We start from the raw sequence: 13,473 nt of genomic DNA on the forward strand, positions 1-13,473 counted from the left end.
GCCAATTATTAAGATACCACTCACCAGCCAGTGCTAAACTGGGGTTAAGTGCTGAGCAAAATCAAGACTTTCTCTAGAAGGATCTTTTCATCAAAAAGCGATTGTTTGGGTAACTAGGTGTTGCAGAGATTTGACCCACCACACAGATGCTCTGCACTCCACAGGCAGTCGATAAACACTTGGGAATCAAATATTAAGAAAATATACTTTGCCACAGATCTTTAGTACAATGGAATGACTTTTTTCATGAGTTTGAAACCATTTTTGTTTTTAAGTATTAACCGAAATAGCAGTTTTATTATTGTCGGGGACGGAGCACTCAATACGTGTCCCGTTTTAAGAATCCTTAGAGCTCAGCGGGACATTTCTTCCAAATAGGCTGCTCCAAGCATTTTAAAGAGCTGAAGGCGGCACATCTTCTGGCCTCTGGGGTAATCAAGCCTGCTCTCGCCCAATTCTGTGCGCTGGGGTAAGCGCTGCTCACTCATGGCCACCCCCGCCCCAGTCCCTCCCCGTCGTCCTCCCCAGTTCGTTAAGTGTGCGCGCCGAGTGAGCACGGGGAGGCCGTGCAGTCTGCCGTTCACGGTCCGCATTTGCAAATATGCGCGTCCCGGTCCGGGAGAGTCTGACACGCTGCCACTCACATCCGACACAGCTCCGAGCGCACCACGCGGCACTGCAGTGCACCGGGCGGCTCTACAGGGGGTGGCAGGCGAGGCACTGGAGTGATGTAGGGGCATCGAGAAGGGTCTGGAAGAATCCGGTTAGATCGGGAAGCACGAGAGGGAGGGCCCGGGAGAGCGCGGGGCTGGGGACGAAGGGCGGTCCCTAGAGTCCGAGGGTCCCAGGAGTGGGGGCAGGGGGGGCGGGCAGCCAGCAGGAAGAATAAACCCGAAACAGAAAATTTTATCTAAGCGCTCGTCGCACTGGAGCCGGAACGGGCTCAGCCACCGCCGTCTCTAGAAACTTCTCCACCCCCACCCCCTCCGTCCCTCGCCACCGCTCCGGCTCCTCCCAGCCCCTCCCTCCGCGGCGGGGTGGGACCAATCGCTCCCCCGGCCGCTCGGTACCCACCTACTCCCGCTCCCAAGCCAAGACTCCCCGGCGGGCCGCGAGCGCGCTTGGAGGCTCAGGGGCTCGAGCCTTGGACCAGTTCGCAGATCGGTGCCCGCAACGCCGGCGCTCGCACCCCCGGGCAGACAGGCCGGCGGCCGAGAGGGTTTGGCTCGCGCCCAGTGTCCAGCTCCAGGAGTAAACGGCGCACGGAGCGGCGATGACCGCGGAGGAGATGAAGGCGGCCGAGAGCGGGGCGCAGTCAGCACCGCTGCGAATCGAGGGAGTGGACATCAGTCCCAAGCAGGATGGAGGCGTGCTTAAGGTAAAGGCGGGGGGAGCCGGGGGAACCTAGGGCCGCTGGGGGCCGCCGAGCTCCGAGCACCCATCGCAGCCGCCCTCCCACCGAGCCTGGAAGTCCCCAGCCGGGGCACGGGGCGGGGACGGCCGCCTTCGCAGCTTCCCCGGCAGTCGATGCGTGGTCTTGCAGCTGGCGGCCAGTTGCATCGCCTTCCTGCACTAGGCTGCGTTGTTCGGGAGCGGGAGGGTGGCCGTAGGCTTGGAAGGGGGGTGGCCTAGGTGGGCGGACCTCCCCTTGGCCATTTTTCCGGCCCCCTTGGAAGCCTGCAGTCTGGTTCAGTCCCGCGGCCCTGCAGCGCCAACTCCGGCGTGCGCGGCGCTGCGGGGAGGGGGGCGGAGAAGAGGGGAGGGACGCGGCGCCGCGGGGCACGCGAGCAGAAGCTGGGGGCCTTGGACCGCGTGCACCCGGGGCCGGGCCTGCTCCCATGCCGCCCCTCCCTCACCTCCTCTCGACCCCGCAGCTGCCAGCCCCTTCCCTGCCCGGAGCAGCCGGGAAGGCCCTGGGCCGCCTTCGTCGGTGGTGGTGTGAGAACTCGCCTACTAGCCCTGGCAGTTAAATATTAGCCGGTCACAAGAGTAACTTCCTGGCCAAGAGACTTATGTACAACTTGGCTCCTGGGCCTCGCCCCGAGTTAGGTTGTGGCGCCCTCTGCTCTCTCATTAGCACCTTTCTAAAGGCTGGGACTTAGCTAGGTCACTCGCTCAGCCATGCTGTTCCCCCTCCCCCCAGCCCCGGGAAAACCAGGAGCGGTGCATGCCGGGACCTGTAGTTCCCCTCCCACCTCGGATTTCCCGCCCCTCCTTTCCTGATTTGGGGTGTGGGGTGTGGTGCCTAGAGAAGGTGCTTTGCTTGGGAGCCTGCTGCTGGGTAACTGCCAGACTGCAGATAGCCAGACTGAAGCGGGAAGTCTGGGACTCAGGGAGCAAGACTGCTTGACCTGGGTCAGGACAACCAGCCGTGGTTCAGAGCAGGTTTTGGGGAGTCCAGGATAGCGAATTCCCAGCCCGTATCTTATGCCCACCACCTAACGCCACGTGTGTGTGTGTGTGTGTGTGTGTGTCCCGGACAAACCTCCAGGAGCCCCTCGTGGTCCAGAAATGCGTGTGGCTTTCCCCCCAGAACTTGGAATCTCAAGCTGCGCTCCCAGGGGACATGTGGCTTCCCCGTCTCTTTCCAGTGTCCTGGTCAGTTCCCCTTTTGCCCTCCACTTCTCTACTCCTTAATTCCTTGTCCATCTGTCTTGGAAACTCTCCTTATAAGAGGGCAGTGACACACCTACCAGGTTGCCCATGGAGGGACCTTTTACAAATGCTAGGGAAGAGAAGCAGAAGCTTATAGTTCCTGGGAAATACTCTTAGCCCAGGAATGGGGGACTTAAACATCTACCCGTCCTAGTTCCGAGTCAGAGTTTAGGGCCTGATTGAGAGCCTCTGATATATTCCTTTTCCTCTTTTGGACTCTTCATTACCCATATTCCTCTCCTTTGCTCCAAACCAAACCCTGATCTAATGGCCACTGGCATTTAGGAAGAGTGAGCAAATGGAGCAAAAATACTTCTTTGCTCTTGATATAAATTTTACCAATTTAATCCTCCCAACAACTCTGAAAGAGATTATCATCACTACTTTACAAATAAGGTCTAAAGAGTTTGAGTGACTTATCCAAGATCATACAGCAAAAATTTGAACTTGGTTCTTTTTTTCTCTTTGGGGGGGAGGGGATGTCTTTTGTCTCCAGTTTATCAAACCAAGTCATGTCACACCTCAAGAAAGACTGGTGGGAGCTCAGGTGGCTTCTAGCCAAGCTTGGTGTCAGAATCCTTTGAAGATTGGTCCTTTGAATCTACTTACAAGGAGGTCTGTAGTCAGTTTTGTGCCTCTTTCTGCCCCCATCCCTGGGTCCTCACCTTCTCCCCCTTTCTCCCAGGTAATCAAGCGAGAGGGCATGGGCACAGAGACGCCCATGATTGGGGACCGAGTTTTCGTTCACTACACTGGCTGGCTGTTAGATGGCACCAAGTTTGACTCCAGTCTGGACCACAAGGACAAATTCTCCTTTGACCTAGGAAAAGGTAGGCAACCTAGGCTTGGTAGATAGGCTTTGAGGAGGGTATAAGTTGTCACGAGCAGAAACCATATTCTCAGAAGCTTAAGGAGGAATGGTTTGTTACAGACTGTTGATTTTTGTTGTTACTCCTTTTTCTTCCAGTGTCCTGTAACTATATTGATTTCTCTCTCTCCTTCGCCTGATCACCTCTGAGTAGGTGATCACTTCCTCTTCAGGAGTGAATTGCGTTGTTTCTTGAATTCCTTTGTTCTAGAATTAGTGTTGGTTTTTTTTAAGAACAGCGCTGAACAACAGCGGTGATTGCAACAGGTTTTCTACCTTCCTGGTCCCATTTCAAAAGAGTATCCAGCTTCCCCTCGGGCATGGTACTCTGGGGCCACTGGAGCCCAGAGTCAAATCCCTGCCAAGAAGAACTTGTTTGCTTTCTTTACCTACAGGGGAGGTCATCAAGGCTTGGGACATTGCTATAGCAACCATGAAGGTGGGAGAAGTATGCCGCATCACCTGCAAACCAGAATATGCCTATGGTTTGGCAGGCAGCCCTCCGAAGATTCCTTCCAATGCCACACTTGTGTTTGAGGTAAATGTCCTGCCAGAGAGCAAGGCAAAGAGCCAGCCTTATCTAAGCTCAGGGCCTGGCTGCCCTCCAGTCCTTCTTGCCCCCTGGAGACAATGTAGCCAAGGCTGAGGGCCTCGCCTTAAGGGGAGAAGAGAAATGGAGAGTGCAGTTGGTTCTGCTGCGCACACAGCTTACTGCTGCCAGAACGTGGGCTATGATGGAGGTTTCAGTGGGAAGAAGTGGCCAGGAATCCCTTTTCAAACTCGAAGCAGGATAATGGGTTGAGACATATTTATCTCAAGAGCAGTGCCCAGAGAAGATGGGGTATAATTTTAACTGAAAAGAGTCAGGAGGCCAGAATCTGTATGTAGTTATAAATGACAGTATAGAATATTGGCCCCTAGAGATCAGAGGTGGGGAGAGAGGTCTCCCTCCGTGGGTCGAGGAGGTGAGGAAAGTTTTCACTGAGGAGGTGGAACTTGACACCATCCATTCTGAAGGTAGTTGAGCCCTAATCACCACTAATACTTGGAGAATGTTCAGAAGACTACTGAGAAATGTTGGGTCATTTCTTATGCCTATCAGATTGGGCTTCTCAAGTAGGCCAGTTAGGATTGTCCAGAACATGTCCTTATTATGCAGAGCAGGTAGTAAATAGGTTGATATCCTCAGGCTAACTGAAACCTATGTGGCCTGCCTACCTCTACCAAAGTTGACACTAGAGCAGATCCTGAGAACTTAGCGTAAGTGTCACTTTGTCCACTCCTAGTGTGGCTGACCTGTGGTCAGACCTAGTCTGGGAGTTACTAGTGACTCTTCTGAATGAAAGAAGTTGTATTTCACTATTGACGAGTTAGTGTCGCTTTACGTCTTTTCCCACAGGTAGAGTTGTTTGAGTTCAAGGGAGAGGACCTGACAGAAGAAGAAGATGGTGGAATCATCCGGAGAATACAGATTCGGGGCGAAGGCTATGCCAAGCCCAATGAGGGTGCTATTGTGGAGGGTGAGCTAGTAATCAGGTTTTAATTTGGTTTCTGATAGTTAGTCTCTGGGTGGCTTTAGGCAAGTCACTTCCTTTCTCTGATACTCTTTACCTATAAAATGAGGGATTGGACATAACTTTTTAATATCCCTCCAAGTCTGAGAATGCAAAGGCATCTTGGGGGCAAGAAATGATGTGGTAATAGAGGGAGGCTGATGGCATCCTTCTTCAATCACCTGCCCACTCACGCACCTGGTGCATTGCCTCTCTTGCATGCCAGTCGCACTGAAAGGTTACTACAAGGACCAGATTTTTGATCAGCGGGAGCTCCAGTTTGAGATCAGCGAGGGGGAGAGTCTGGATCTGCCCTGTGGGCTGGAGAAAGCCATTCAGCACATGGAAAAAGGAGAACATTCCATTGTGTACCTCAAGCCCAGGTGAGGAGTGGGCACTTTGTAGATCAGGTGGGTGAACCCCGAGGTAAGAGATCTGCATGTTCACAGTGAGTTGTATAACTGGCCACGTGTATCCTTTCCTCTGCATGTTGTTCACTACCCCCACAGCTTCATTAGTGTTCACTGTGCCTCTGGGCACACCTAACATAGGCCATTATGATCTCTTTGCTGTATTTAGGAGTGGGGCAACAATTGTCCACATCCTGGATTAGAACGTGATCTTTTCAGTCATGGCTGCTACAGATTCTCACCTTTACCGACATCGAGATTTTCATCTCCCATTAATTCATTCACTCATTAATGACATTCATTGAAGCACACCTATTCTGTGCCAGACACAATGCTGAAAACTTCTATGTGTTCAGATACATTGTTCCTGCCATCTATTGAATCATTTTTCAGTGAGATGCCATTTCAATTAGTAACCATGCTAGTGTGTAGTATGAGTTATTACAAGGATATGTAAGATACTAAGAGACCAACTAATTGTGTAAAGAGGTCTGGGAAGATTTTGCTGAATAGGAAACATTTGAATCAGGTCTCAAGGGATGGGGAGGTACTTTCCAGGAAACCAGACAGGAAGGCTTTTCAGTGTGGAGCAGGTTAAGTGGTGTTGAGATGACCTAGAGGTTTTTTTTGCCCCCACAGCTATGCTTTCGGCAGTGTTGGGAAGGAAAAGTTCCAAATCCCACCAAATACTGACCTGAAATATGAAATCCACCTCAAGAATTTTGAGAAGGTGAGTTTGCTCAAGATTCTACCTATCCTGAAGTCAGGTCCCATCCTGCAGGTAGCTGACCATTGTGTTTCTCTCTTGGGGGATGACAGGCCAAGGAGTCTTGGGAGATGAATTCAGAGGAGAAGCTGGAACAGAGCACCATAGTGAAAGAGCGGGGCACTGTGTACTTCAAGGTGAACCAGCAGCCATGGTCCTGAGGACACCCCCAGGGAGGGCTCCTCTGGACCCACAACCCTTCCCCACAATGGCTGAGGTCATTTTCTGCCAGGGAGTGGACAAGTGGCACCTGCAGTCTTTGCTTAGTATATCTAAGCTAGCTGGTCTTGCCTGGGGGTGTGGGGGGTTAGCAGGACTCTCATGCCCATGGGTCACTAGTATGACAGCCTGGTGCCACTGAACCTGTGCTATATGCCTGAGCCTCCCTCCCATTTTAGGAAGGCAAGTACAAGCAAGCTTTATTTCAATACAAGAAGATTGTGTCCTGGCTGGAATATGAGTCGAGTTTCTCTGATGAGGATGCTCAGAAGGCATGGGCCCTTCGTCTGGCCTCCCATCTCAACCTGGCCATGTGTCATCTGAAACTGCAGGCCTTTACAGCTGCCATTGAAAACTGTAACAAGGTGAGGCCCCTTTAAAGAAGGCATGGGAGCAACATTTAACAGGCAAGGTTCGGAGTGAGCTGCCAGCGTGTCTGAAACTTGCCCTCAGTGACGTAGGGGTAAGCAGGATGGACCATTGGGAGCTCAGAGATGAAGGGCTCAGAGGCAGGGGATATGAGAAGCAAGTACCTTGGCTTCAGTGGTGGGAGGCAGCTGACCTGACCCAGAGATAGAAGGAAACACTGGATGGTAAGAGCTACTTAAGTGTTTTCTTCGCCCTGGTTTTTAGCCTCTCCCTCTTACGTACTTGCTTTATTCTAAAGAGAATGGAAATGTCAGAAGTCCTTCTCTTCCACCTGAAGACCTGTCTGCCCCTCTGCCTCTTGGACTAAATGAGGCTCTTTCCTAGACCTTGGTCTTTTCCATTTAATGACCCAAGACTCATGCATTCTGGAGCGGAGCCAGCTGTTTCCGTACCTCATCATCCTGCTTAAGGCTACCTCTGGAACCCAGTCTTGGCCAGATAAACTACAGGAGCTGAGGTCTCACTGTTGCTTCCTCGTCATTAGGCCCTGGAGCTGGACAGCAACAATGAGAAGGGCCTTTTCCGCCGGGGAGAGGCCCACCTGGCAGTGAATGACTTTGAGTTGGCACGGGCTGACTTCCAGAAGGTACTGCAGCTCTACCCCAGCAACAAAGCTGCCAAGGCCCAGCTGGCTGTCTGCCATCAGCGGATCCGCAAGCAGCTTGCACGGGAGAAGAAGCTCTATGCCAATATGTTTGAGAGGCTGGCTGAGGAGGAGAGCAAGGTGAGGATCGGGACAGGCACAGGGACGAGGTAATGTCACTTTTTCTGTCCATCTCATTTCCTCGTCCCTGGGCACAACCCAGCTCGTGTGGGCTCTTTGTGTCTGTGGTTGTCTGTGCCAGCCCTGGAAACAAGAAGTTGCCCTCATCCCTGGAGCAGTAGCATGGATGTTCCCTCAGTAAAAAAATCCTGCTGTCAGGGCTGGCATTCCTCATTGGTCAGGGCTAGAAACCCACTTGCAAGCCCTAAAGGTCAGGAGTCAGTTGCTGAGTGTGACAACATATGTTCTCTGTGCCTTTTTAAAACACAGGTTTTAAACATCTGTTTTAAAGTAGTACATTTACATAAATTGTACAAAAGAATGTGTAATAAAAAGTCTCCCACCATCCAAAAGCAACTGATGTTGCCAGTTCTTGTGTCATTCCAGTATGCTGAGTGCATGTACAACCAAACATTTATGTTTTCTCCCTTTTCCCTAATAAAAGGCAACATGCTCTACCTATTTTCTATACCATGCTTTCTTTATACCATACCTGGATACTTACTTTACATCAACAAACAAAAAACTTTCACGTTCTTTCTTACGCTTATATAGTATTCCATTGTATAGATATATCTCATTTACCCAGTCCCCTATTTCTAGTTTTTCAGTATTCTAAACCAGCATTATCTTGTAGAAATATAATCAGGCCATACATAATTTTAAATTTTCTAGTAGCTATGTTAAAGGGGGAAAAAACAGATGAAATTAATTTTAATACTATTTGGTTGACCTAAGGTGTCTAACTATTGCAACATGTAATTTTTAAAAATTGCATTCATGTGTTTTCAAACTAAGTTGTCAAAATCCAAATGTTATACTTAAAACACATCAGTTTAAACTAGCCATATTTAAAATGCTCAGTAGCCACATGTCATAGCAACAATGGTGGACAAGTACATGCAATAATGGTCTTATATAGTCACAGTTTTGTTCATGTGCAGCTGTATCTTTAGGACATATCTGGAAGGGGAATTGTTGTGTCCATGTAATTCTGCTAGAAGTTAATGTGTACTTTTTTTTACTTGGGGGATGAGTATTTTGGGGTATAGACTACATACATGGTGGCAGGGTGCTAGGTCGGTGGCATCATCAGATGAGTGCAGGCAGGCAGGAATGGGGACATGGAGTAAATGTCACCTTTCTCATCAGGTGACCAGCCAAATGAGAGCTGGAACTCATCCTCTTTCTTCTTGCAGGACAAGGCAGCAATAGCTGCAGGAGACCGTCGTGCTGATGTGGAGATGAAGGCTGAGCAGAAGAAGGATGTGGCAGGGAGCCAGTCTCAGGTGGAAACGGAAGCATAGCGTCCCCCCAGCCCTATTCCTGCAGCTGCCTGCTTCTCCCTGCTCCCTACTCTGCTCCACCCTGTTCGTTTTGTAAAAACCGAAGAATTTTGAGCGAATTAGACCTTTATTTTTCTATCTGGTTAGATGGTGGCTTCGGGGGAAGGGGGAAAGGAGTAGGCTGGGGGATTGAGGTGGGGGTATCATTTTAGGTGTTTTCACCCCTTCTTCCCCTCCCTCTTCCCCCGTTACACATGAACGAATGTCCATCTACACACACTCATCAGAATGTTAATTTATTTTGCTTCCTCTTTTTGCTATGCCCATTTTTCAAATGGCAGAAGGGTGTTGTTAGTGGTAGGGATGTGGGATCGGATGTGAAACCAGGGTGGAGAGGAGACCTCCTTGGGCAGCCATTTCCTCCCCCTTTTCTCCTCCCTATCCATTTCCAAACATGTAGCCTCCATGTGGGTGCTAGGGGCATGGGAAAAACCACTGTGTGCCCATTACTTCTCTGTTCCCTTCCTCTCCCAAATAGTGTGGTTGATGATGTCTTTTGGTATCATGGTGACCACCCCTTGTATCCCCTTTCCAGTATTTCCTCTCCGAACTGTTTCCCTTCCCAGCCAGGTGGGTCTCCACCCCCACCCCCTCAGCCTCTTCTCTGCACGTTGCTGAAGGTCCAGGCTCACCTCAAGTTCTGCACTTGAGCAATAAAATGGAAACAATAAAACCCGGGTGTCAGGCAACCCTTTTTGTTTTGGCCTCAGAGGGTGGGCATGAGGTGGGGTATCATTTTACACTATGGGGGCAAAATTGACGGAGTCACCCATCACATCCCCAGTCCTGCTTAAAATGCAGCACCTGATAGAGAAGTTGTAGTTGAGCAGGGGCAACACTGCCATTCAGGGCCTCCTGGGTACTACACAGGCTGCGGCCAGGGCCTGTGCCAAGGCCTTGCCATGGGTTTCCAGCACCCCCACCCCCCCAGCAGCCTGGCAGTTTTTGCCAACTCTGGTTGTCTTCCCAAACACTTAGGAAGAGGAAAGTATGAACATCTAAACTACAGGGACCACTTGTGTTTATTTTGAAGTTAAGATTTATCTATTTCCACCTAACTGATTCCACAGAAAGCACAAGCTTCCTTGGTTTCTTAACAAGAGAATCCTGATGTCGCACCACCTGGCACCTTTTACACAACTAAGAGGGAAGGACAGTTCTCAAGGGAGGGAACACGGGCACTCAGGCCTGTCTTCCAGCCCCCTTCTAGGCCCTAACAGGAAAAACAACTTTTTTCTAACCGTTTTGACCCTTCACTCCTATAGCATGGGAGAAGCCAAGGGGCACAAGGCAGTTACGCTGAACTGGCTCCAGATCTTGGCCGCAGGCCAGAGCCTACATCTATGCTCCTATCGTCTCCTGTGTGGGCTGTTTAGTAATTCCTGCACACTGTCCAAACTAGTCTGCCTACCCACAGGCCTGTACAGTTCCTTCCAGAATTTTCTCCATACTTTTATTATGGAAAATTAACATACATGTGAAAAAGTTTTGCCAAGTCATATAGCATGGCTGGTGCTGGAGCCAGAACTAAAGTTGTGGGTATTATAGTTTCCCAATGTCACTGCTTTCTCTTGCTGGATTGACATCATAATCCTGGGCCTGGAGCTTGTGTCTGGGTCTTTTTAGTATTTCAAGATTAGATGTGGCCCTGTAGCCAAGGATAGTAGGTAACCCTCATTAACTACAATGGAAACCTAGCACTAAGTCAAGAGCCTCATGCCTATTAAACTTAGTCCTTGCAACTGTCCTAAAAAGGAGGTATCACCCCATTTTTTGTGTTGCTTTCTAATTAATTTGAGCCCTAGCTGGTTTGGCTCAGTGGCTAAGAGTGTTGGCCCTCAGACTGAGGGGTCCTGGGTTCAACTCCAGCCAAGGGCATGTATCTCAATTGCAGGCTCGATCCCCAGCCCTAGTCGGGGTGCGTGCAGGAGGCAACCAAACTAGTAGCATCCAGTACTCTCACATTGATGTTTCTTTTTCTCTCTCCCTTCTACTCTGAAAAGCAGTGGAAAAAATATCCTTGGGTGAGGATTAAAAAAATTTATTTGAGAGCAAGAAAGGCATAAGTTTGTTCTTCCACTTACTTATGCATTCATTGGTTGATTCTTGTATGTGCCCCAATCAGATCGAACCCACAACCTTGGCGTATTGGGATGGTACCCTAGCCAACTGAGCTACCCGGCCAGGGCGTTATCAAGTGAGGAGACCAAGGCTTGAAAGTTAATGGAAAGATCTGCCTGGAATGCAAGATCTCTTGAACAAATCCAAAGTCAGCCATGAGGTTTCTGTGACCTTGGACAAGTAGAACCTCTTTCCTCAACTGCAAAAATAGGAAGATGGACAAAGTGCTCCTGAGGTTCCTTCCAGCTCTGAATGCTTCTGTAGGAGTCCAAGAATTTAAAACAACCACTGCAGCTGGACAAGCCTTGGTTTATGTGCCATAAATGTCTTGTGAGGATGTTTTATTAAAGTGGCCAGAAGTCTAAGGTTAAAAATGAACACACCATCTACTCCACTTTGCTCTGGTCAATGCTGAAATTCATTTCCGGGCAATTGCACCTTCCTCTTGAACACTTAAATCTTTCCATATGGAGAGAATGTGCTCAAATGAGGAAAACTAGTAGCATCCAGTACTTTTAACTGTTAGTACAAATTTGCAAGTAGCTTCTAGAAAATTTAAAATAATCTTAGTGTTGGTTCAAACATCAATTCTACAAAGTTTACCTTCTAAACACCATATATCCAATCTCTATTCTCTCCGTCATCACCATGCACCTTCAGCCTGCTCTCTTGTCCTACAAAACTCTTGTATCCCCTCTTGCCCCACCTGCATTTCCCTTTGCACTGCATTCAAGTCATATCCCTCCAACTGATTAACACCTTATCAATGACTTCCTGTCCCATTTACGCTGAAGATCAGAATCTATCACAGGCCAAAACCCCCTTTAGGGCCTGGCCCAGCCTGCCTTACCCGCATCAGTACACACTCAGAATGTATGGGTGAATTATGTATCTCATTTCAGTTGGAGAAATAATATGTAAAAGGCATTTTAGGTGGGACTAGTAAAAAATAGTACCTTTTTAGAAAACTTACTGGAAAATCAAGAATTAAACAGTGGAAAACCACAGTAAGCTATCACCTCACACCTGTCAGAACGACTATTGTCAAAAAGTCAGCAAATAAGTATTGGCAAGGATGTTGGAAAAGGGGACCCTCATGTACTGTGGATGGGACTGTAAATCGTCCATCCATCCATCCGCCTTTCTGTCCATCCAAATATTGATTCATTCATCATCTATCATCTGTTTCTCAACTGATGAAAGAACATCCAGACAGAAAGACAACACTATTGGTAGTATACAATTTAAACAACTGGTTTATTTTAAAAAGAAAAAAGAAAGAGAAGGAGGGGGGAAGGGAAGGGAAGGAGAAGGAAGTAAAGGAAGGGAAAGGAGAAAGAGAAGGAAAGGAAGGAAGGGGGGAAAGGAAAGAGAAACAGTGGTAACTTTCATACCTCATTCCTTCTGTTTCTGACCAATCTTCCCTTTCCAAATGCAGAACACCTCATAGCCTTGTAACCCTTAAGCTGAAATGACAGTGGGCTGAGGGCAGTGCTGAATAAAACCAATATAAGAGTTGAAGGCATTCTAAAGAAGAGGAAAACTTGTCCTCTTTCTGGAAATTGATATGGCTGGCTGGCTGTAGTTCCCCAGCTACTTGCCAACCTCAGACAACTTGGATGCACCCACTATCCTCATTAAATATAAGAATCATAGCCCTAGCCAGTTTGGCTCAGTAGTTAGAGCGCTGACCTGCAGACTGAAGGGTCCCGGGTTTGATTCTGGCCAAGTGCATGTACTTCGGTTGCAGGCTCCATCCCCGGCCCTGGTTGGGACGTGTGCAGGAGGCAACCAATGAATGTGTGTCTCTCTCCCTTCCACTCTCTCTGAAAAGCAATGGAAAAAATATTCTCAGGTGAGGATTTAAAAAAAAAAATCATAATAAAGCCTAAGAATCATAATAAAACCTTATTATCATAAAATCAACACTAAATATACCAATTCCAGAAGCAAAGTGAGAATGAGACTCACAATGTGGTTCTGAGGAGGAATGATCAACAAAAAGCAAAGCCTTCATGAACTTTCAGAGTTCTTTGGCTAGAAGAGACCAGCATGCCCTATTACAAACCCCTGAAACCTGTATGCTCCTTAGGATTGTCTGTTCCACTGCTAGAAGTGCTTCACATATAAAATGGTTCTTGGTTTGTTTTGGGGTGTGTTTTTTTTAGGTGAAATTTACATAACCATTTTTAACTCTGGCATTTAGTCCAATTACAATGTTGTGCACCCAACACCTCTATCGCGGTTCTAAAACATGTTCATCCTTTGTGTTTTACGCCCATTTCCTCATGTTCTTGGGTAACAATGAAGAACTACTAGTTAATGGCCAATAGTCTTGAAGAG

The 13,473-nt window shown here is 48.6% G+C and overlaps 1 protein-coding gene across 1 annotated transcript; it reads left to right on the forward strand.

Annotated features, from left to right (window-relative positions):
• The first annotated feature begins 1,125 nt into the window (after positions 1–1,125).
• Positions 1,126–9,682, forward strand: FKBP4 (FKBP prolyl isomerase 4). Its single transcript, XM_016215286.2, has 10 exons — positions 1,126–1,378; positions 3,341–3,485; positions 3,919–4,061; positions 4,923–5,043; positions 5,303–5,459; positions 6,126–6,216; positions 6,306–6,389; positions 6,651–6,836; positions 7,385–7,624; positions 8,863–9,682. Exons 1-10 carry the CDS (start codon positions 1,274–1,276, stop codon positions 8,968–8,970), a joined length of 1,380 nt encoding a protein of 459 aa, XP_016070772.2. The 5' UTR covers positions 1,126–1,273; the 3' UTR covers positions 8,971–9,682.
• The last annotated feature ends 3,791 nt before the right edge of the window (positions 9,683–13,473 follow it).

Source organism: Miniopterus natalensis, chromosome 2 (genome assembly GCF_054644295.1).
Source record: "Miniopterus natalensis isolate mMinNat1 chromosome 2, mMinNat1.hap1, whole genome shotgun sequence".
NCBI lineage: Eukaryota > Metazoa > Chordata > Mammalia > Chiroptera > Miniopteridae > Miniopterus > Miniopterus natalensis.